Source organism: Meleagris gallopavo, chromosome 5 (assembly GCF_905368555.1).
Source record: "Meleagris gallopavo chromosome 5, MGAL_WU_HG_1.1, whole genome shotgun sequence".
In the NCBI taxonomy this organism is placed as follows: Eukaryota; Metazoa; Chordata; class Aves; order Galliformes; family Phasianidae; genus Meleagris; species Meleagris gallopavo.
In genome coordinates, this window is record NC_139408.1 from 57,738,747 (window position 1) to 57,763,414 (window position 24,668).

The 24,668-nt window shown below is 54.4% G+C and overlaps 1 protein-coding gene across 16 annotated transcripts in view; it reads right to left on the reverse strand.

Moving 5' to 3' along the window:
- The window catches only part of TRIM9 (tripartite motif containing 9), a 32,934-nt gene that overhangs the window by 2,841 nt on the left and 5,425 nt on the right, over window positions 1-24,668 (reverse strand). For 3 of the 16 annotated variants that reach the window (XM_085225935.1, XM_085225928.1, XM_085225934.1), the window contains exons 2-11: window positions 15,762-15,857; window positions 15,281-15,403; window positions 10,725-10,835; window positions 9,889-10,042; window positions 8,584-8,741; window positions 6,978-7,116; window positions 3,638-3,826; window positions 2,415-2,456; window positions 1,560-1,583; window positions 414-717 (exon numbers count right to left, since the gene is read on the reverse strand). In XM_085225935.1, coding sequence (XP_085082061.1) covers window positions 414-717; window positions 1,560-1,583; window positions 2,415-2,456; window positions 3,638-3,826; window positions 6,978-7,116; window positions 8,584-8,741; window positions 9,889-10,042; window positions 10,725-10,835; window positions 15,281-15,403; window positions 15,762-15,857 — 1,340 coding nt within the window. The remainder of the gene's footprint in view (window positions 1-413; window positions 718-1,559; window positions 1,584-2,414; window positions 2,457-3,637; window positions 3,827-6,977; window positions 7,117-8,583; window positions 8,742-9,888; window positions 10,043-10,724; window positions 10,836-15,280; window positions 15,404-15,761; window positions 15,858-24,668) is intronic. The other 13 variants (XM_085225936.1, XM_085225944.1, XM_085225940.1 and 10 more) reach the window with 11 other exon arrangements.

Sequence of the window (24,668 nt, forward strand, 5' to 3'; positions counted from 1 at the left end):
AGTGGCTCAGGACACCCAGGCCCCCATCCATGGCCTTGGGCATGTCCAGGGATGGGGCACCCACAGCTCTGGGCAGCGCCAGGGCCACAGTGCTCTCATGAAGAATTTCCTCCTGCCATCTGACCTAAATCTCCCCTCTTTTATTTTGAGACCGTTCCCCCTTGTGCTATCTACCAGTTTAAATACAACCAGTACTTTCTTGCAGCAGGAACTACAAGGCTTTAGGTACTAATGGAAGAGCCAGGGTAGGGAAGAAATGGCTGCAGCAATGAGCCAGTGCAGCAGGGCTGTTTTTTGCTTTGGGCAAGGGCACACATCTTCTAATAAAGGTGACCAGCAGCCAATTCAGCCCTCCTGCAGGCAGACGAGCCACAGTCTTGCAATGGAGCAGTGCCCAGGTGCAGGGTGCATACCTGTTGGTGTGAGAGTTGTTGTGCATGAACCAGCTGCGGTTGTTGTCCACATACATGGCCCAAGCTTTGTCATCCTTGCCCAGCATGGCATCCTTCAGGACGTCGATGCGTGCCACGCCAAAGGCCGGGTCCGGGTGGTTATCGTAACGATCGATGGACAACTCCCAGTAGTGCAGCCCTTTGGAAAAGCCCGTTTTCCCCAGCACAACCCTGTCATCATAGCTGTTGCAGGTGACAGTCAGGTTGTCGTTAGAAAAGATGATGTCAGCGTGTGCAGAGGCAGGATCGAAAGAAAACCAAGCTACTGGAATAAATGAAGAGCGAAGGGTTAGGCCAATGGGAACCTCACCTTCCATTCTGAGCCGTGGGGACCGGACAGAGACAGTGCATGCTGCATGCAGGGCTGACAGCCAGGGAGGGCCGGGCTGTTGGAATGTAGGGTGGGTTGGGGCTTTTTGGCTGGGACCCAACGAGCTGAGCTCTGTTCTGCTGCTCCTCGGGTCCCTGCCTGTCTGCAGCTCAGCCTGGAGCCCCCAGGATTATGACCATCTCCTAAAGCCTGGCACTAGCAGAAGAACACGTGCCATCCTGGCCAGTTGCTGGCTAACACAGGGGGAGATGCTCACTCTTCTATGCAGGGTCAGGCTTGGGGTGGGAAGGCTCATCTGAGGATGAGGAGGTAAACCACATGTGTGCCTTGGAAAGCTGGCAGCTCTGGCAACCCAAAGCAAGTCCAAAGTTTTGCATTTATGGGAACGCTGCTCCACATCCCTACAGAGCAACCAGCCATGCAGGAGACGAGAGCTAGCCCATGGGAATGCTGAAAGATGCCCCAAAACCTCCACGCCTGGTTATAAGCACAGACTCGGTCACTGGCAGTCCGATAGATACAGCAGTGCTCAACAAGACAGAGGCACAGGGTTGCACAAACCACCACCCTGCTTGCACTGCTGGTTTTCTCCAGCGGTCACTGAACCGTGGGCTGACACATCCACAAATGCTCTCCCACCCGAAGGAGGAAAACACAGCTTTAAAGATGGAACACTCTGGTGAGATTTATTCCTCTGTCCATTGGATGGTGTCACAGGACAGCTCGCATGCACACGGGTGCCCCACTGCTGCAGCCCGACAGAAGCGATTCCGTACCTGCCACCATTTTTTTAATGTCAACTGTGGTCATTCCCAAGGAGAGGCATGCAGGAAAGAAAACAGCACGTGAAGTTGGCATTCGGTCAAAGAAGGAACCAGAAACAATTCCTGCTTGCCTGCTTCTCTGGCTTTCAGCACTGTGCGTACACTGAAATGCAGGGAGGGAATGTGGGGTGTGGGTTGGAGGGCATGGAGAGTGCTCCAGGGATTCCTTCCCCCAACCCATCCCATTAGGATGGGCCCTTCAGAGGACTCCTTCCCCCATCCCATTAGGATGGGCCCTCCAGAAGCCTCTTTCCCCCATCCCATCCCATTAGGAGGGCCCTTCAGAGGACTCCTTCCCTATCCCATCCCATTAGGATGGGACCTGCGGGCGACTTCCTCCTCCATCTCATCCAATCCCATTAAGATGGGCCCTCCAGAGGACTCCTTCCCCCACCCCATGCCATTAGGATGGCTTTGCAGGCTGTGAGTGCCACTTCTCCTGAAGAAGGTGGTATGAGCCTCGTGGATGCATGTCTACCCCAGCACTGCAATTAGCTGCAGGAGGGCTAATCATCCACTTGGGGGTCTGGCACATGCCCAACTATGCTGAATGAACAGGAATGCCTTGAGCAGAAGGCTGGGTTTTCAATCGGAGGCCATTGGCACAGCACTGACTTCAGAGGGGGAAAACTTAAAATGCCTTTACAGCATATGGTCATGACCTTCAAATTTGCCTACTGCTATCTGGGAACGCCCTGCAAGGAGGGTGTGCACGAGAAACGCTGCTCACCCACCCAAGTTAACAATCAAACGAAAAAGATGACCAACATGGGGTAGGTGCTGGTTAATTGTAAGAGAGATACTTGCCTAATTGAGAGTAAGGCGTTCCTTGTGTCTCAAAATTGCATCCTATAAAGAGATACTGCATTTCACACATCACAGCTAAGAAAGAACAACTGGTCTCCTGAAAAGCACTCCTGAAGAGTCAGCCCCTAACGGAGCAGCCATGGGAGGCCTGATTCATTGAAAGCCAGAGAGCATGGAGGGGGCTCCCAGCACAACCTGGGAGCACGGGTGACAACGGGGATCTCTGGGGTGGTTTCTGCCCTCGGAGCCCCAAAGGCTGCAGCCTTCCTGCTGGCTGCAAGCACCCCCTGAGCGCTGCCGTGCAGCCAAGCCAGACCCATGGGACTCTCCCCACCTGCAGGGGTCGTTTTGCATTGCAGCAATGCAGTTCTGCAATGCAGAGCGGTGGGGACCACAGCCCCGCTTCTTCGCCCCGTCCCAGTGCCCCATCTCTGCCACACGTACTCCACACATGATGCTCACAGCCACTGCAGGAGGTGTTGGCACAGTGGACACAAAGTCAGAAACGTCCGTAACGAGACAGTGGAAGGCATCGGTGCACAGCGGTATGATGAGAAGGAACATAAAAAGCACAAAGAAAAGAAAAGCTGCGAGGCCCCTGGTTATTCCAGCAACGGTCATGCTGCAGCATTCCTCATTCCAGGTTATGAGATGGAAAGAAAACAATCGGGGACCCCCACTCTTCCTGGGCTTACAACGGAGGAAGCTGCAAATTGCTCTGTTGGAGCGGAGTAAACCCGCCGGTGGAAGAATCGGGGCCCAGGATTCATTAGTGATAAAGGATGTGCAAAGATCGGTTAGAAAACAGCTCTAAGATGCACTGCGCCTGCGCTCCTCGGGGACCTCAGGGACCACCTGGCTCCAGCCCACCTCCATAGGGGAAGCAAACAGTGGAAGTGCACCCAGGGGTTCCTCCCGGGGGGGTCTGCTCTGCCCCCGTCTCAGCACAGGATCGATGCCAACTAGAGATGAGGAATCTGCTCTGCTGAGAACAGCACTCCCAGCATCGCCCCACGCCTCGCGCTGCTAAGGACAGATGGACACACTGCCACAGCTACACCGCCAAGATCCCCTCCGTGTTGCACTGACAAACAGCACAGCTTCCCCCTGCCATCCATCCGCATGTCATGGGAAAAACAAACAGAACGCAACAAAACAAAACAAAGACTTTGGAGATGCCCAGAAGCACAGACCAAGAGAAATGCCAGAGGTGCTGGGCTCACCGGCTGAGTTCAGGGACTGTAAGGAAGAATGCAAGCTCAGCTGGTGGGCCGAAGATCTTAGCTCAAAGTAGGATCTCCCCGGGAAGCTGGGTTGTAGATTAAGGGTGGAGGAGAAAGGACTCATTCTACGAAGCTGCAATCTTTCCAAAGGCACTGGAAAAGGGAGGGTCTGTTCTTCTGACTGCGTTTCTAAACGTGAGATCAATGCAAAGCGGAGATCAGACATCAGCTCTGCAGGGCCACGCGCTGCCCACACCCGGACCTCGGCTGCAGTGAGTGCACGTGGGCATGGGGAGTGGGGCAGGGCACCGTGCACAGCATCGCCGGCACAGGAGTGAGATGCATCACTTGGCTTACAAGGCTGGTAATGCCGCAGAGGCGTTTCGCGGGGCTGGGCCGAGCTCTGTTGCCCTAAGGGCCATCAAGCACCCACCTGACCCAAAGGCTGCTCGGTTGGTGTGACCTCGGTGTCTCTTTGCACCTGAAACACATCTGAGCCTCACAGTGAGAATTTAACTCGTGTGGTTCACAGCAAAACGTCAGGTTGGAGGGAACCTCTGCATCGCTGCATCCCATTCCCCGCTAGGACCAGTGGTCACCTCCTGCCACCTCCTCCCTGCCACCTCGGCAAGGGCTGCTCTATTGCTAAGACGTAGAATCCACCATCCTCCTCACACTGCAATCCCAAGCACTGTCACCTCAGCCTTCCCACCTCGCTGCGAGACCAAAGAGATAAAAGGAAGCATTTCTTTGCATGGTGGGAGCCAATTTCTGGGACCTGCTGCTGCGTGAGGCTACGGAAGCAAAGAGCATCAGTGGGTTCAGCAACGGGTTGGGTAACCCACTGCAAAACGTGTTCATACATGGAGCTCATGTTGAGGTTGGGATGCATCCTCTGATGTCTACCAAGAGCAAGAGGCATGGGCCACTGTGGGCAGGCAGGCTCAGGGCTCTCCTAATAGCACCTGATGTTCCTACAGCTCCTTCTAGTGCCTTTCCCTTGTGCTCTTCAGCCCTTTCCAGATGATGCTGGTTCAAAACTTGCTGCTGGAGGTCACTCTGTGGCTGGGATGGATGCTGTGTCAGGTGGGGAAGGCGTTATGCTGTGCCCCAGCTGAGGGATTGCTGCCATCTTTGGAGTCTATGCAGGAGGTTTTGGTTTCTTCTGTGGAGAAGCCATTCTGCTCCCCCACAGCTCATCTCACCGCATGCAGAGGGCAGAAGCTACCTTCTGTAGGTTCTACATTCAGCTATCACAGCACAGTTGGGTTGGAGGGGACCTTAAAGACCATCTGCCATGGGCTGGGTGACCCCAGCTCAGGCTGCCCAGGTCCCATGCATGGCCTCGGGCACCTCCAGGGATGGGGCACCCACAGCTCTGAGCCCTCCAAGGAGAGAATCTCCTCCTACCATCTAACCTACGTTTCCTCTCTCTCAGTTTAAAGCTTCTCCCCCCTTGTCCTATCGCTATCAGGCAACGCAGGCAGTCAGACATTGCCTGCCAGGACCTGAAGCCCGCTTTTCTCTAACAGCATCTAAGCAGAACGTCTGAGAAGGACTTACAACGGGACAGCTGTGCTCTGAGAAATGCCCTCCTCGTGCAGAGCATGTCTCTTCTTTTGTCCCTCCTTGCTCTCCCACAGGAGCACTTTGCAGGGGAAAACCAAACCTGAGAGCTATTTCAGCGCAAACAGCACTTAGAAGCTGGGTGCTGCTGTACGGACATAAAAGTGGATGGATGGTAATGACGTGCAAGGCAGCCCAGTCATCGCATCACTCAGGGGTCTGGAAGCTGCACACAGCTGCAATTTATGGCACTTCGAGTCCAAAAAGCTCTGACTGCCTCTGAAAGCAGCAAGCACTCCGGGTCCATTTACTTTTTCTGCCTCTTTCTTTTGTGCAGGAACGCCGAAGGGCATCCAACACAAAGCCAGCTTTCATCTGAGGCACCGATGAGCGATGTGTGTGTGCTCCCTGAGCTGGGCACCAGCCCCAAGCACCACCCAGCCTGCTGGAACCACCACCAGCCATTTTCTCTTTCAGCTGCCTCCGTATTCTAGAGCTCCTGGGATTGCCTACAGGCCAACTGCGGGATGCTGTCTCTCAAATGCAGCCTAAAAGAGGCACAAACCTGATGGGAAGCCAAAGCCCTGCTGCCTCCTGCAAAGCCCAGTGAAGCCAGGCAGCGATGCAAGTGATATCTGTTGACTTCAGGAGTCACCCCAGTGTGGGCTGCTCTGTGTTGTGCCATCCTCAGCTCTCCAGAGCAATGCCACGGCTTCCTTGCTGCTGCTGGCCAGCTTTGCAGATGCACACGCAGCTCTCAGATGGATGTGTGGTTTGGGATTTGCTTTGGGATCCTCTTGGATGAGAAGGGCTCGTCACAGGTTTGCTCTCTGCTCCACCTCACTGTCAGACATTGTTCCATTCCTGGCCCATGTTTCACAGAAGCAGCAGTTTCCTGCTAGGGATGAGTGCAAGCAAGCACACGGGAGCGCTCTGCTCTGCTCTTGCTCTGCTCCTACTCCACAGCCCAGTTTGCAACAGGAAACTCTTTTTCCTTCCTGCTCCAATCCACCATTGTGCTCTGCAACAAGAAGGGGTTCACCCCCAGCCCCGAGCTGTGTGCTTCCTTCTGTCCCCAGCTGCAGGTGGGTGTGCTGGTGGGACTGAGCCCTTCCTGCCCAGCTGCAGCACTGCTGCCTGCCCCCCACACCCCTAACCCTGTGACCTGCATGTTAGAAGCAAGCCCATTTTCCATGAGGGATTAAGCACCTGCTGTGACAAATGCACTTAAAGTCAAACGAGGAGCCTCCCCTGCAACCTGCAAGAGAGTGTTTGATATTCAGAACGGCTCTGCTGGTGCTGTCTGTTGGGCCTGCAAGGACATTTGTGTGGCTGCACAGTCCCTGCCCTGCCAGGGGCTTATGGGCACACTGGACGGTGATGTCACTGCAGCCCTGCACAGCCCTTAGTGTCTCAAGAGCAACGCTTAGTGTCTTGTTTTAAACAACGTCAGTGCAGCCATGAGTTTCCCTTGGGTGTAACACAAACCCAGACCTCACAACACCTCCCTTTGGGACACTTCCCACAGCTCCTCTCCAGATAACACCTTCTGCAAAGGAAAGGGGACGAGAGAGCATTGCGGGCACCACTCGAGGCTCCTGACCCAGCCCTTCCTCCTCCCCTCAGTGCTGTCTCCTTGCCGTGGCTGCTCAGACACCAGAGACCCAGCGAGCGTGGAATTCCCAGTATGGCAGAGCTAAGCCTGCGGTGGTGATGTGCCCCACGTGTGTGTATGAGCAGCAGCCGGGCGCACGGGGCTGGGGCTGTGCCTTACCCTCGGATGTCTGCAGCACCAGGGTCTTGCTGTAGGGGCTGACTCCTGTTTTGTTGAAGGCTTTGACACGGGCGCTGTAAGTGCTGTTGAAGTGAAGCCCGTCCACTGTGCACATGGTTTCCTTGCCCACATACACCTCCTGCAGAGCAAGCACAGGTGGGGATTAGTTAGCAGGGGCGGCAGTGCCCCGAGCATCCAACCCCAGGGGTGGGAGCAGCCCACCTGCTCCTGTTACTCCATGCTGCACGGGGCAGGTTTATGGGCATGCATATTGCTAAAGCCGAGCAGAATGACTCTGTGCTTTGTTCCTTGACAATAATGTACAATTTCTACAGGAAAAGACACACTATTCACGTTGGACCAACTCGTGAAGCACCAGTCCCAGCTAAGCTCCCACTGAATCCCAGAGGAAACCTGCCAGAGAGATGAATTAACACAGAGAGCCTAGGACACAGAAAAAGCCTTGCAGAAAACAATTTTGCATGCTCCTGGATGGCAGGATCAAAGCGTTCCTTGAAAGAAAACAAAGTGATTTCGCCCAAGTGGTGCTGACTCACCAACGTGTCATGCTTCTGCTCCTCTTCCAAGCAACAGGGCTGTGTAAGCAGACAGCAAACACGTCTGCAGGCTACTGAAACACCTGGCTCACAAAGCACTGACTTGTAATCAGCAGATCCCACAGCTGAGCTCCATTTTTCATGGTGTGGATGGAGGCTCTGCTTGGGGTGCACACCTGCATGGGGAAGCTCTGCTGCCCTGCTCTGACTCCAGACCTTCCTGTGATGCTGTTTGAAGAGGCAGCACTTGAAGCTGACCCCTGCTTTCCCAGGTGTGTGTCTGATCCCAGGGCTCACAGGACAGCCTGCAGGCTCCCTTTCATAGAATCACAGAATCCTACAATGGCCTGGGTTGCAAAGGAGCACAATGCTCACCCAGTTCCAACCCCCTGCTGTGCGCAGGTCGCCAACCAGCAGCCCAGGCTGCCCAGAGCCACATCCAGCCTGGCCTTGAATGCCTCCAGGGATCCAGGGGCATCCACAGCCTCCTTGGGCAACCTGTTCCAGGTTCATCACCCTCTGAGTGAGGGTTCCTGCCCTGACTCTGCTCTGGCTCCTGCCCAGCTGAGCTTCTCAGGGATGTACTGAGAAATCACGTCGGGAAGTCGCTGTGCCCACTCGCAGTGGATGGCAGCACACCTGGGTAATTATCAGTGTGTCGGATCAGAGCAAAATCATATTTTAATTGTGTAATTACAGCAATTTGAAAGCCTTCAGGCCTCGACACTTCTTGCTGGCAGCTGGCAAGCTGGGAGACTTTCACAGCAATTAGCATACCTTGCGGGAAATATTTAGCAACCTAAAAAAGACGGAGCTTCAAACTGGTCTTTCACATTTGCAAGTCATATTGGTCACTGGAAAGGCATTTCTACCCCTTCAACTAACCTCAGCCCCCAAAAAGCCCCCGTGGCTTGTCTGCACCATTGGTTCCTTGGGCACAAGTCTCACGTTTGCAGGGCAGGAGAGTGCTTGCAAGGACCTGGGGAGCTTGCTGGTTGCTTTATGGCAGTGCTGTGCCATAGGGGTGGCTCTGTGCCCCCAGCACTTACCCTGAACTGCCCTCCATTGCCATCGTCGAGCTCCAGGATGTAGCCTTCCACCTGCACTGTCGACAAGGGGGGCTGCTTCCAGGACAGCGTGGCACTGTTGTTGTGGGTGCAGCACTCCTCCAGCTGCAGGATTGGGGGGGCCGGCACTGGGGAGGAAACTAAACACAAATTAGGGTGACCTTGGCTGCTAGCACCACTGGGGAGGAGTGGGGCAGAGCTGTGCATGTGCAGCTGGAGGATGGAGGGTGCACCCACTGCCCCAGGGCCAAGGCAGCTCTGCAAAAGTGATGCCAGAGCCATAGACACCAACAACTGCCGGGCTTCGCAGAATAGGTTGGATTTCTACTTATATGGGAGGATACGGCACGAATTGAAGGACTCTGCAAAGAAGAGATGAGCATTGCCCGGTGATGCTATTTCAGGGAACGGTGGCCCTCGATCTGCCAAAAAAGGCTCAGGGTCCTCCCACGGTGTCCCACGCAGAGCCCTCCCTAATCTGAACCGCTCATACTCCATGCTCTTCCCTCAAAATTGATTGGGGCCAGTGGGAGAGAAGAGGTGGAGAACCCAGACAAGATGTGGAGAAGCCACAGATGTTTGGGAGAGAAAAGATGGACTCAATTCCCCATTCACCACGTCCTGCTATGACTCCTCCATGCCTTGGGTTGGACCTGCAGCAGAGTGCAGCCAGGCCTCCTGGCACAGCCATGGCAGCAGCAGCCGTGCTGGTAGTGCCAGCAGCGATTGAGGGATGCCTCTTAAGAAAAATAGCTTCTACTCACGCTTAAAAGCAGAATTTCATCTATCTCACTTTGTAGGAGCTGAGCCAAAGATCTCCTGTGGTGTCTGACTCACAGTGATCCCAACACCTGGGGACTAAAGGAGTGCTGCTACTGCTGCCAGGGCCACCCAGATGGAAAATAGGAGCCGGCTGTCTTAAATGAGTATCAAAGGCCCTCTCTTGGAAGGTCTCATCACACTGCACATGTGCACCTGCACGGTGCGAAGCTGCCGACCGTCCTGCCCTGTCCGTGGGTGCTGCAGTGGGACGCAGCTGTTACAGGACTGTCCTCAGCTCCCAAAAAGAGCCCAAAAACTCACAAAGGGGAGTGAGGGGAAAGCCATTATCTGCATTTTACCACTGAGAAACAGAAGCGAGTTTGACCCGGAGGCCTGGTGAAGCCAGGCTGAGCCCTGACCTTCCAAACTCTGTTTGCTGGTAGGGATGGGAACTTCTTCTCTGCTGCCCCTCACCTGCGACGAGTCGCACAGAAGCACCCAGCGCGAGCAGAGGAATAACCTTACCTTTCATCTGCACAAAGTCGAGCTGATGGATGGACTGCAGCAGGGGGCCGTTGTCAAGGTTCAGGTCGAAGTCCGTGGTCATGCGGGGTGTGAGCGTCCCTTTTCCCCACTGGTCCTCAGTTAAGTGCACTCTTCTGATGAGAGCATCGGAGATCTGGCGGCAGGGAGCAGCCTCAGCTAACGAGGGCATGCTGAGCCTCATCCCCACCCCACTGGCCACATTCCCTGTGCCTTCCAGACTGCCACCTCTGGCCCGATTGCTGGAGTTTTGGTGGTCATTCTTGCCCAGGTGCACGACCCTATGACTGCCCTCATTGGATTCCCCTCCACCCAACTCTGGGTGAGCTCTAAGGAGACCTCGTTGTGGCCTTCAGTGCTTGAAGGGAGCGGATAAACAGGAGGGGGAACGGCTGTTTGTGAGGGTGGGTGGTGATAGGACAAGGGGAATGGTTTTAAAGTGAGACAGGGGAGGTTTAGGTTGGATATGGGGAGGAAGTTTTTCAGCCAGAGGGTGGTGAGGCACTGGAACAGGTTGCCCAAGGAGGCTGTGGATGCCCCATCCCTGCAGGCATTCAAGGCCAGGCTGGATGTGGCTCTGGGCAGCCTGGGCTGCTGGTTGGGGACCTGCATATAGCAGGGGGTTGGAACTGGGTGAGCATTTTGTGCTCCTTTGCAACCCAGGCCATTGTATGGCTCTATGATGAGGGTCTGGCCCTTGTTTTTAGGGCTGGCAAAGCCGGAGACACCACCCTCACTGCATCTCCTCTGACTGTGCTGCACCCCAGGGCTCTGGCTGTGCAACGCCTTCCCACTGCTCCTGGGAGCTGAGCACTGACCTGCAGGAAGCCGCTGGGGTCGTTCTCCTTGATGACCTCCAGGCAGTACTCCATCAGCCCCGTGGTCTGCCGCAGCTTCACCGTGCAGTGAGAAATCTGGTCTCTCACCACCTGCAATGACACCAGGAGAGCAGCGCTGGCACATGGATGTGATCAGTACGAAGGGAGACAAAGCCTCCAGGGAACGGACAGGACAGCTGATTGACTCCATCTGTCCTCCTGCCCTCCCATCCTCAGTGCAGCTGGGCTGCTGTGCTGGAGCCAGGAGCAATACCTGGCGGTTTGGTATCTGCAGGAGGAATGAACACATCACAGCCCCATCTTCAGCACAGCGACAGCAGTAAAATAAGCCGTGCTGGGTGCTTCCTCTCTGAGCTATGCAAAGGGATGGAGGTGAACCTGGGCATCTGCCAGCCTCCCGCAGCCAGCAAACCCGGGCTGCAGAGGGGGGCAAAACTCCTGCAGGGCAATCAATCAGATCACGTGTTGCTTAATTATAATTTAATCACCTCTGCTTAATCACCTAGCAGGAAGAAAAGAATCACCGGCTCTGCAGCTTGGGGCAACGTATCTGTTTCTGTGAGGCAGTGGGAAATGCTGGCTCTCGGTTTGGGGGGGGATTTGCTGTTTGCTGGGGCCGCGTCAGCATCGTTATCAACACCGTCAGCAGCACAAACCGTGTGCCGAGCTGCAGAGACAGCAGGGGGAGCTCCCACCTCGTCCTCCAACCCAAAAAGCGGAGGGAGTTGGAGGATTTTCCTGGCCAAGAGGGTTGGACGCTGTGTTTCCCAGCTGCAAGACATGCCGTGTATCCCCAACACATCCCCGGCACAGATAACCAATCCAAAGATGGGATTGGGAAAACAATCTTCTTATCTTCTTTGCAGCTTAAATCTCCGTCGGGTTGGGCCAGCATAATGAATTTGCAGCTCCCTCCTTGCCCCAGAGGATGCTTTCGAAGTATTACCAGCAGAATGGCCATCTGTCAGCAGCAGCCCTACGTGTGCTGCCAACAAGCAGCGGTCACCCAGCAAGGACCGAGGCTGGGGAGCGATGCTCCCTGGCCACACAGTCAGCCCCAGCAGGCTCCTTCCATCCAAGCAAGGCTGATTCCTGATGTCTGGTCCCTAACAGAGGTCTGGTCCCAACCAGGAGCAGCAGGGCGGTCTGTGCTTGCAGGGAATGAGCCAAACACCCGCTGCCCCCATCCCAGCGAGGCTCACAGTGCTGCTGGCTGGAGGGAGGACACTTAGGGACAGGCTGAGAGGTCACCATCAGGCTCACAACCCAGCCCAGGCTCCTTGCCATAGGGCTGCTTTGTGCATTGAGTCCCAGCAGCTTCAGAGCATCCATCCCACCAGGGCTGCCCCTCAGCAGCATTCCTGCCCTTCTGGAGCTCTGTGATCCTGCTCAGGGATTGAGAACCTATTCAGCTGGAGAACTAGAGCATGAAACAGCAGATTAATTGCAGTGGTTCTCCTCTGCTGCTGTCCCATGGCATTCCCACTTGGTGGGGTATCTCAGCTCCTCATTACACCAAAATAATGGGGGTTTATGTTAAGAGCCAAAAGGAAAAACTGGAAGCTCCTCTGACTTGTACAAGGGAACAAGGCAAGCAGCCATGCAGCTTTAGGAGGACTCTGAAGGCTTGCAGTGCTCAGCAGACAGCCAGCAGCACCAACTGCCTTGGCGTTAGCACGGAATAGATGGTTTGCAAAGCTCTGCTGAAAGCACTGAATGGTGGCATCTTCTGGGAAAAGGCCTGTGGGACACAGAGCACCAGCTCAGCTGGCAAGGAGGTTGGGGCAGCTCCACACATTTCCTTTCTGATTGCTTTTATCACTTTTTTTCCCATTGCATGTCAACGGAGGCAACAGCCAGAACCTGGTTACTAATTGCAGCCTGAAGAAAGGACGTTTGCTGCGTGCTCACGGCAGCTCCTTACTACCTTAAAATAGAAAATTTATTTCCAGAGCTTTTCTTTCCTGCAAGATGACATTAACTGTAATTTACATTTTAATATAGCTCCTAGAAGGCATGTGCACTCATCTCTACCTGTCTTCCTTGTCTTCCCTCCTCTTTTTAGCCCTTGGCTGGATTTCTGCTTTTCAAGGCATCCAGCCTCATGTGAACCTTGGCTGGATGAGCCCTGCTGGGGGCTGCCATCCCATATGAAGGGTCATGGAGCAGCACTTCATCTCTGGAGATCCAACATGTCCAGGGATTCGGGCTGAAGCTCCAAGAGGTATCTCATTGCTACCTGGGACAACCCTGTAGGAATGCGAGTCCCATACTCAGTGTTTGTGCCATAGGACACCTTCCTTTGGGAACATCACATCAGTCCTCTGGAAACCAAAGCCATCCATGAGAAGCAGAACACACAAGGTCTGTCCTGGGTATGGAGTTTAAAACCTGGCCCCACCGCTCCTCCAGATCCCATTTTTTTAAAGCCTGGCTCTTACTATGAATCTAGGTTTAGGGGAGGTTTGGGAAAAGCAGGGAGATGTCCCTTCCAAGTTCATTCCTTGGCACAACCGGTGTTGGCCCATGGGCAGTCCTGGCCTGGTGCCTGGCTCCATGAAATGTGTGTCAAGCTAAAGTAGGTCAGTCCTGAAGCTGAACTGACCCCAACTGCGGGCATCCCATGGGACCAGGAGTACAGCAGAACTTACAGCAAGCCATGGGCTGAGCACACAGCATGGGGGCATTTGGAGGCAGCCCCTCCATGCACCACCAGGCACCCTGCACGCTGTCTTTCCTAACACCCTGCAGGGATGTCTGTTCCCTTTGCAATGCTTTCAGCCCCACAGAGCCTCCAAGCAAAAGCTGCAGGCTTTGTCATCGTCCCCTGCAGGCAGTGCCAGCCTTTGCAGCCTTGGTGACACTGGGGAGGTGCAGCTGCTCCAGGCACAATGGTTGCCCAGCTGGGGGGCTGCAGGTGCTGTCTTTGTCTGGGGGCTCCTTGGAGGGGCAAAGGGAAAGCTGCTCCAGGCAGTGATGATCCGGGCAACCTCCTCCCCTGGGTCACAGAGCACGGGGGGACAGGGCTGTGGGGTGTGATGTGGGAAGGGCCCCTGTTTGAGCAGGGAGAAAAGCAGGGAGGTGCCCAGCAGGCCTACACCTCCATGTATGAACACAGGCAAGACCCTCTCTGTCCCTGCCCTGGGACATGCATTGAGCTGGGCTGTATGTCTCAGCCCTCTCACAGTGCAGGACTCAGCTGCCCTCAGGTGGGTCACAGCAGCAGCTCTTGCTCACTCCTAATTCACAGGGATTAGAAGGGAAAATTAATAATTTCAGGCTAAAGTCTGACCAGTGCTGCACAGGCTGCAAAGCAGAAGGGAGCAGCTTCTGGGTTTTGAATAGCAGCCACTGTGATGCTGCTGACTCCATGCAGCCCTTCCTGCCACACAGCATCCCCTCCCACACAGCTCAGTGGGCTGCTAAACTCAGTACTCCAAGCAGGGAGACTCGAGGGCTGATTTAAGAGCCCAGCCTGAAACCCAGGGGCTGGAAATGCACTCACAGGGTGGCTGCTTCTGCCTAATGACAAAAGGCGTCAGTAACAAGCGTAGATGGGGCAGAATGAATGTGTTGGGGACAGGCAATATGGGATGAGCAAGCCGTGGGAAGCAGATTCCTTCCCCTGGCCAAAATATGAAAGGCTTCTGTAGTTTGTGCTGAGCCAAGAAAATGTTTTATGCTTTAATTAACCATGCCCTGAAGGGCAAGAGTGAAAGAGAGCCCGCAGGCGCAGGGGTCCTCTCTGTATCTACAGGCAGCAACGTGGCATTGCCTATTTGGGCTGTGCTTTGTTGTTAGACGGCAAGCCCTGATGCAGGGTTCAGCCCCACAAAGCTGCTATTGTCCAACTCCCAGGCTTGGATGGACCTCTTTTGGACCCACGGGTTTTAATTGTGGATCAGAGCCTAATGCCCAACCTGCTGGGGGCTTTGGAGGGAGGCTGGGGAGAAGCAGCAGCAAGGAGAGAGCGTAGGACAGTGAACATGATGGAAATGCTTGAGAGGGAGAGCTTAAAGGAGGTGTGTGCAGAGCTCAGCCTGTTTTCAGCTGACCTCGGTGCTCACATTGAGATCTGCAGCTCAGCTCCCTCTGTGCCAGTGTTTCACTGCTGGGTGAAACAATCACCCTGAGGTGCTCATCAAGCAGAACAGAACACAGAGTGATTCCTGCTCCTGCCCGATGACAAAAGTGGCATCTCACAGCCCCACGTGCCCCAGCTCTGCAGCTCCTGCTGAAACCAGCAGAACTTGCAGCACTGCATCCTGCAGGATCAGACCAGGAGCTCAGAAGCAACGTGGGACACAAACAAGGTCAACTAACAGCCTCTGGATGCTGTACAGAGGGCTCTAACGACCCAATCACTTCTAATTGATGCAGCAACAGAGTAATGCAGTGGAGGCAGCAGCTCTGGACCCATCAGAGCAAGCTGAGCACGTGAGAAGCAGCTTTGCAGCAAGCCCAACAAACAGCAGCACATCCTCACTCCGGTCTGGTGGCAGCCCTGCAGGATGCCCTCTGAGCCTGGGGCTCACCTTCAGCTTATGCTCGTGCTCCTTGTTGACACGGGACAGCAGCTGGGCTTTCCTCCTGTTGAGGGCATCGATGAGGGCGTCACATTGGGCCACCAGGCAGGCCTCGAACTCCACGCTGTTCTCCTGTGGGTCAGAGCAGAGCATCACAGCACGGCTTTCCTTCTGGGGTCTACCAGGGTTATCTTGATGTGTACAGCCACGGCAGCACACAAATCCACGCTGTTAGCGTATGTACAGCCCTGGCTCGTGGCAAAGAGAACAGCAGTGAGCATCCTTGGATTTGCCTGTGGCAGAGTGAGGTCTGCTCACTGCATCACACAGACAGCTTCGAGAGGAGCAGTTCTGGGGAAGGATCACATGAAAGGAGACAGCTGCTGACTGGGGGCCCCTTTGGAGAGGATCCCCCCAAAGCAAGCTGGGGAGATGGGACGGAAGACCCCAGAGAGCAGTTCATTCCCCCAGCAAGAGCTGAGCACCGTACCTGGATTTGCTGCACCATGTTGCGGAGCTGCACCAGGAACTCTTTTGCCTCCTTGGCTCTGTCTGACAACCCATTCAAGGCCTGGGACAGCTGGCTCTGCAGAGGGAAGAAGAAGTAGCATCATTTCCATGTCCCAAACTCATTCATGTGCTGCAGGAGCTGACGTGAGTGTGGTGGGGATGGACTGGGGTCCCTGCACTGCCTTCCTGGGGCAGGAGATGTCCTGTTGCACTGGGAGAAGGAAGGGAAAAGGAGGGGTAGACATCACCAACACTCTCAGATTTAGGAAGATGCCTAACAGGGAAGTGTTTCCACTGTGCTCTTAATCCCATTGCATCCCTGCTGCTCATGGCAAGAGTCACCCAGCTGGGGACACGGAGCAGTTAGCCCATTAAACAATGTTAATTAATGCTAGATGACAACGGAGCGCGTGTGGGAATGTGTACGGGGACTTGCAGGCATGCCTGAATGTATTCATTAAGGGCAGCACTGCAGGCACAGTGACAACATGATTCATAGCTGTGGGGGACAGAAAAAAACCAAGCCCTTCTGGTTCTGTGTTATTCTAAGTCGGGGAGAAATTAAATGTCTGAGTGGGGGCTGTCAATCCTACAAAGTGCCTTCCTGAAAGGCCACTGCCCTTGGAGCAAAGCCAAGCTCCAGAGATGGGTTGGATCACCAGGCACACGAGGCAGTTGCAGGTTGGCCCTAAGAAAAGAAGGCAGCAGCTTGCATGGGTGTGAGCAGGATGAGGATGGGGTGATGAAGGCTTGCAGCAAGGTGTGGGGGAATGGGCGGGTGGTGTTTGTGCACCTCTGCATGGAAACAGACAGACAGGGAAAAGCTCCAGGGATTCTTGGGGTTTCTCAGGGCCGGGAAGCCTGCTCTGGGACTGCTGTGCCCCAGCAGAACAGGAAAGGCGATGGAGACCCAGTGTGCTCCAGTGTGCACTGCAACATTCATAGAATCGGGCTGGAAAAGACCTCTGAGATCCCCACATCCAACCCCAGCCCACCTCACCCTGCCCACTGCCCACATCCCACATCTCCACAGCTCTGAACACCTCCAGGGATGGTGACCCACCACTCCTGGGCAGCTGTGCCAGATGCAGCTCTGCTCTTTGGAGAACAATTTTATCCCTATATCCAACCCCAACATCCCCTGGGTGTCCCCTGTGACCAGAGCAGCATCCCACCCCAACCAGCATCAGTGGGGGAGTGAATGAGTGTCAAACGAAGAAACATCTTATTTAGCACATCTTAAAAACAAGTGAATTTGTTCTCCCAGATAGCTGGCCTGCTTTCCTGATGCTCTCGTTTCAAAGCAGAGAGAGGAGACCTCCATAATTCACATTAGCATTAATGGGAGTTAAGCATTTAAATCTCTGTCCCTGGAGCACTTAGGAGAGAATCCATCCCTTTTCTGCGCTCACTAATAGCCCTCCTTCCCAGGCTCGGCTGACAAAGGGATTTCTGTTGGGCTCTGACTCCCTCCTGTCTGAGATCAGGGATGAGCACGCAGGATCTGCCTGTGGTGAAGCCATGCTGGCTGTCTTGGATCACCTTCCCATCTCCCACAGCCTTGACACAGCCTCCAGTGGCACGTCCTCTGCTGGGACACGAGCTGTCACACATGGTGTGTGACTCAATATGGGCAGTGGGGCACTCACACAGGGGTGAGGGAGGTAGGAGAGGAGCACAACGAGCCAAGGCAAGAAGAGATCTGCTCCCTGCACTCTGCTCATACCCCTGGAAGGACGAGGGGCTGCCACAGATGCTGGAGCTGAAGTCATGTGCTTCATTCTTTTAATTAAAGCACAGGACCTACAGCCTTTGAATCCCATGGCAAGCTTACTGTACGTGATGCCTGACTAATTAAAATGGGATGTTTAATTAAAACTTGCATTCGCTCAGAAAGTTGATGAAGCTAAACAGCTGCTAATTGGCTTTCTGCTCCAGCCACGACAGCCTGACCGTGGTGAGGAAGCAGGGCCAGGGGTGCAGCCCCCACTGCTGTGTGTTTGACCCAGCACACAGAGCTGGCTTTGTGAGCAAAGCTCCTGGGTGCAAAACGCAGGCGAGAAGCAACCCCCCGCCTCCTTCTCTGCAGTTATGGGGGGATGCAGGAGGAGGATGAGATGTGAATGTTAACGCTCAGCAGCCCCATGGCAAGCCCCAAAGCCAGGCTGCTGCCTGCCAGCTGCTAAGGTTTGGATAAAGCCAATTATTTGTTGATAAAAGGACAGCAAAGCAGCTCTGGGTGCTGCAGTGCAGAGCAGAAATCAATTCTGGCACACTGGACTTTGATGCCTTATCAGCTCATCGGGCTGTTCCTTATCCCCCCGCCAGCCCCTACCTGCTCTGTTTGGCCCACCTACACTCAGCTGACTGCAAGCAGCAGCCAGGAGCCAAAGCCCCGAGCATCACTGTGCTGTCCCTGTGTGCACAGATGGCCCCAGCCGCTGGCTTTGTTCAGGCAGACACTGGGGCAGTGTATTTCCTCAGCAGGCAGAAGGGATTCAAAAGCTCCAGCCTGGAAATAAGACAGGGAATATATTCTTTGCAAACACAATGACCTCGCTGAAGCCCTTTCATTGCCTCCTGTATGGCTCCAGGGTGCCCTGCTCTGGGGAGCAGACACACTGCTCTGCCTCCTCCAGCCTCACCGTGAGGAACACCGAGTTTCTTGCATTTTCCACTTAGGCTCTGGTGATGCTGGCACTGCCTGGCAGCCCATCCATGCTAGCACAGTGACTCACCGCAGCTGCTGCCCAGAGTCTGTCTGTGGAAGGGACTGGGGTCTGTGTTCTGCTCGGCCCCGAGGCCAGGAGCCTCTCTGAAAGCAGGTTTCTCATGTTTTGAAAACCACCTGCTGCCTCTTGGTTGCCGGCCCCTGGAATTGCACGTCAGCCAGCACTGGGCGCTCTGCTGGAAGTCAGGCACTCCGGGTAAAAACAGCAATTACGCTCTTTGCATGGATTTTAATGCATGTAAACGTCGTGCCAAAACCAGTGATGAGTAACGTGGGCCTGCGGGCCTGTGGCAGAACAGCACAGCACCCCGTTCCTGCTGGGAATCCCCACCTGAACCCTATGCTTCCCAGTGTGAACCAGAGGAGGAGAAGGTCTGTGAGCAGCCCGAGTGATGTGGTGCTTTCATACAGGATGCAGTGATGCAGTCCTTGCTTTGATTTTTACGCAGAAGAAATGAGCACCGAGACGTTATCAACAGCCCTTTGATATTGCCAATTAATTCCTGCCTCGCTTCATTAACACGCAACAACAAATCACCTTTGCTTTTCATCAGCAAAACCTACTGCACATCCCTGAGAAATCCCAAGGAGAAGCGGGGTGAAAAGCTAAAAAAGGTCAAATGTTGGGCACTGCAAAGCAGGCTGATGGTGAGGAAGTACGGGCAGCTCCATCTGGTCTGCATGAGGCACACAGGAGGAAGCAGGGACGCTCTGGCCAGATCCTGGTGCAAGCTGGTGCCTCCCAGAGCAGCAGCAACACACAGCTCCTGTAATGGGGAGCCAAGGCATGTCTTGTCTTGAGGAAGGCAGCCGCAATGATGGCTGATTCCAGCCACTCGTGGCCCAGCACTCTGATCTACAGCTGCTGTTGTGAGGCTGGTGGCATTTCCCACCCCCCTGGAAGCACTGGGCTCATTTGCTGTGTCAGTGCTGCTACGCTTCCAGAGATGAATGAGGCTGGTGAGAGGCTGAGGACAACCTGCAGCTGATCAATGACTTCTCCAGGCTCCCTCCCCTCCCCTGCACAGCACAGAGCAGCCACATCACACCACTGCTTGTACGCTGCCCTCTGAAGAAGCTGGAGAGGCACCATCTTGCACGTCTCTTGCTGCATTCACACACAAAGGAAGGTTGGATGCTGCGTGGCAGAGGGCAGCCTGGTGGTGGGCTGTGATGCTCGTGCACTGCTCCTCCTGGGGATGTCAGCACACTTTTGTCATTCCCTCCTCACCTGCACAGGGACACTCCTGCTGGGAACAGCTTCTGCATGGCTTCTCTGCATTTGGCTGCAGCTGCTGCTAGCACAGGAGCAGGGAGATGGAACGAGCTGAGCTGGGAGCCAGAATCAAGTGGGCAGGGACCCAGCAGGGAGCTCAGTGTGCCCTCATGCCAAGCAAATGGCAGGGGAGGAGGTCAGTGCACTGGGTTCTGCTTAGGGCACCAAGCGGTGGTACTGCAGATCTCCAGGTGAGAGAAGGGCAGACACCCAGGCAGCACAGCTTGGTGTCCTCGTTAGCACGCCCAGTGCTCGCACTAATTAGCCTGGGTGCGGCTCCATGCTGCTTGGTCACCGTGTGGCCGCACTGAGCCCTGCTGGAAGAGGCTTTCCCTGGACTGACATCAGTCTGTGCTGATGGGAAACTGCAGGACATTGACTTGCTGCCCAGACAGGGAGATGCGTGGGGATGCTGCCTTCCTTCAGAGCCCCACCAACACAACACCACCTCTGAACGAGCACCCGGGAGAGAAGCTGAGGCTGAGGCACTGCATGGAATCAGGGCAGCAGAGCTCACCTGCTGGAGGGCTCTGCAGGTCAGAAGGAAGCAGCTCATCGGGGAAGATTCTCCATCTCTCAGGCAGCCACCGCAAGAGCCTTACTATTGTTTTAAAGAGTAATAAACTCATTGCACAGCCTTAATTAGAGAGCGAGGCAGTTAATAAAACCAGACACTGCATTTCCTGAGAGGTCTGCTCAGCAGCTAATCTCTGCAGCAGATGATCCCTCCTCAGGCCACTGCTCCTTGCAGCGTTTTCCCTTTGCTCTGAATGAGCCTCCAAGCCCCAGGTACCCCTACCTCCAGTACAGCAGCCCAAGGGTGGGAATGAGGCTCCCACCTGGCCGGTGCCATCCTTCCTTTTCCCCTGGTGCCTGTATGCAGCAAGCAGCCCTATGGGCACCACCTCCAGCCCAGGGACAGCCCTATTCCCAGCAAGGTGCACGCCGCAGCCCTTATGCTTTCCACCTTAAAATGATGCCCCGTTTGCCTTCAATCCAATTATCGCCTCCCTCAGCTGCCTCCATGGTTACTCGCACTTAAGCTCTGCCATCCCATTACTGCATTAAGTCTTTAAATCTGATTACTTTGGTTGGCGTTAAATTTAAACCTGATTAACCGCCCCGACGATGAATTTTACCTATCCTAACCCAAATGCAGAGGCATTTGGGTTGCAAACCCCATGGGGTCATTCCTCCCTCTGCACTAAGAGCACTGACCATCCTCGTGTCTTGTCCTACAGCCTCCAACAGCCATCTGTGTGCTGCAGCCCAGCATGGCCATAAATAGGCTTGACAGCTAGCCAACATCTTGACTTTGCTTTGACATTTAATTGCCTAGAAATGCAAATGAGAAGAGCAGCCACTCGTCACCACCCTGCTGATGGCTGTTGTGTCCCACAGTGGTGGACAGTGATGCAGTGAGCTGAATGAACCCACCATACTGCCCACGATGGTCCTCATGTGGCTTTGCCCAAAGGTAAGAGCCCACCGAGCCGAGCAGAGCCAGGCAGCCCAGCTTTGGGAGATCCTGCCTTTATCAGCAGATCCTCATTTCACAGCCCTGTGCCTCTTTGGCTGCTGACCAACATCAGCAAGCACTCACACACTTTGCTGAAGGGAGGTTTTCATAGGCACAGATGGGAGATGGCATCTCGCTCCCTCTGGCTCCCAGCACACAGGCTCTCCCTCCAATGGGGACGACTCACATCCCCGAGCATCTCCGCAAAGCAGGGCTGCTCCGTGCCCTTACAGACAAGCCATCTGCTGCCACTTCCTAATGAATCCTTCATCTGAAGACGAGCTAACGTGCCTCAGTGCTGGTCTGCCTTCCCCAGCTAAGCTAAAGCAACCACAGGTATCTCCTCTCCCACCCAAACCTCACCTGTTCCTGAAGGATGCAGCAAACCCCTCCCTTCTGCTGCTCAGCACAGGCAGCACCGAGGCCAGGACATTGCTGCCTTACCAGCGGTTGCAGTTTCACTGGCAACAGAACACGAGCTGATTATTACTGATTTTCTGCTTTTAATAAGATTGCTGATATCACACAGCAGCAGGAGCCGGGGGGAGATGAAGGCAAAGATGCATGCAGATCGACTGCTTCGCCCCTTCCCTCTGCAGCAGCACAGCACGCTGCTCCCCCAGACCAGCTGCCTTGCTCTGTGCCAGGAGCCTTCTGCAGGCAGCACAGGGAGAGGTGAAGGCTCTCCCTGCCCTGGGGACTGCAGCTTTGCCCTCTGTGAACATCCCCAAGTGGAGATGCTCCCACCTCGCTGCCCTCCAGGGTGTCCACGTGGGGACACGGCCGCTCCCTGCTCCATGGGACAGTGAGGCTGCTGCCAGCCCTTGGGCTGCACGTTGTCCTTCCTGGAGAAAACCAAGGGCAGACACAAGACAGACAAACAGGTAGGTCCAAGGAGCAGGGTTCCCTATTTCCTTGAAGCATCACTGTAGAGATATTCCCATCACCATGGACACCAGAGCAGGGGGATGGCAATGCTCATTGCTGCAGCAGGTGCTTGGGTAGCACTCGGAGCACAGCGAGCAAGCTCAGACCTCACCTTGCACAAGATCCAGCCTTTATCCTCTGCTCACCTTCTTCCAGGCACAGCAGCCCCAGCCTCCTCACCAGGGAGCATCCCATGTTGGAAGGGGCTGGATTTGGGATAGGAACCAGGTGACGTATGCAGCTGCACGTAGCCAAAAAGCAGCCTGGATCACCAAGGCTTCAGGATAAGGAGGAAACAGGACTTGTTGGGAAGAACCTCGTGTCCAGCCTAAGCAGAAGCAGGAGTTCCTGCTCCTTATCCCCAGCTGGGATGTGCCTGGGCCAATTCTCAGCCCCAGGATGTGACAGGCCCACAGCAGAGGCACAGCTTGGGGTGGAAAGATATGAGTTCAACAGGCACACAGGTGTGAAGCATCCAAGGATTGCAGCTACCAGTTCTTCTGATGCAATCCAAGAAGGGACCTCTGGCAAGCCCACCCCCTTGCACTTGGAAGATGCATTTCAAGCAGCCTCTTGAGTGCCCCACTAAGATTTTCAGCGCAAATAAAGCAGAAAGAGAGCAGTATGGATGATAAAAGCACTCAAAGACAACATGAGGAGGAAGGGCATGGGTAGGGGTGGGTACTGGGAAGGCTAACCACACAAACTGCATGGGTTATGAGAAGATCCCAGAGCCATTAATAAAACAGGAGGAAGAATAAATCAGAATTTCACCAAGAACAGGGCTAAGGAGTGCCTCGAAAACATTATTCTTTAATAAGGAAGGACGTTTGGCTAATTAGGAAGTAATGACGAACCTGTCGGAGAGAAAGGAGGAGAGGGGACCCGGTGCTCAGCACTGAAGGATCTCCATTTGCTGGAGCCAGGCAATACATCTCTGTGCCATGAGGAAAGCAGCTAATGGGCTCACTGAATCATTTATGATTATTTATGAAGTGAAGAATTCAGGAAATAGCAAGGGAAGAAGGGGGGAATCATTCACATTTGCTCCAGTAACCGCCTTCTTAGGGGAAGAAAGAAATGACCCCGAGACCTTAAAGAAAAGACAGCCAAAGGGGTTTGGAGCGTTGGTGCCTTCACGTAAATTTGCCTTCTTTAAATACAAGGGGAGGGGAAAGAGGCCATGAGAGATGGCTTTGAAGCACAGAAGGTGTTACAGAGCCAGGCTCAGGATAGCAGGTGGCATCTCCAACCTCAGACCATGCTTTGCAGCATTCCAGCTTTCCACAAGAGTCATTTCACACCACAAAAGGACGAGAAGCGATAGATTCAATACTTCCTTAAAAGAAAACATGTATATTAAAGAGTTTTGGGAGACCTGAGTTTTACAGGCAGAGAAGCCTCTTGTTTTCCAGAGCCAAAGAGCAGCACTCATCCCACTTAGGTGAAGGGCTCTTGTCACTGTTTTGATGTAAGGGGTAAAGAAACCTTTCCCAACGCTCTCAGAGCGTGAAGCTCCTGGGGAAACAGGCAGGTGCTTTGCTGATCTTTATGAGCATGAAGGCAGGCAGCTCACAGCAGCAACACACAGCACATCAGGAGCTCTACTCCAGCTCTGCGGTGATGCAAGCAAACATTGGAGAGAATGGCAGAGGAGCTGCTGGGTGCAGAGAGCAAACCCAGCACAGACCTGACCAACGTGGGCTGGTTATATGGGGTGAGGAGAAGGCACCCACCCTGTAGTGATGGATGAATAGATCTTGTTTAGTGGGATTAACCCAGTGATCTGCTGGAGCTCGTCAGCTCTGACTCCTAATTAGCAGCCTGATGTCCCTGCTGTGCCCCGTGTGGGCAGGGAACTACCTCAGGTCTGTCCCAGCTCCAGCACTGCGGCTGCACATCGCACCTTGGGAGGAGCAGAGGACAGCGTGAGCATCCCAGATAACTCCAGAACATAGGCTGGAGCTTGTTCAGATTGCAAGGCAACGGGGTAAAGTTCCACCAGGGCCTATTCCTTAGGGCTACAGATTTGATGCTGGGAGGTTTTGACTGAATCGTGTTTTTATTTAGACTTACAACTAGCTCTGAATACACAAGGGGAAAGCAGCTCATTAGCAAAGCTACCCAGGCCTGTCCTTCCTTCCCTCCCTTGCTTGCAAGGCTCCCAGCCAAGCAGCAGTAGAAAGCACTAACTGCAAACACAGCAAAACCACGGTGGCATTTCCACCCTGGAGAGGCACCTGCATACCCAGGGATGGGCTGAAATAGCAGGAATGCATTTTGTGGTGCAACAACCCCTCCAAAAATACCTCAGCTTTGCAAAGCCAATAAAGCAGTGCAATGCCCAAGAGCTCTCATTCAAAGCCCTGCTCAGAGGAGCAGGCAGGCAGGGGTGAGCTGCCCCTATAACCAAGTGCTGGGGGTGCACGTGTGG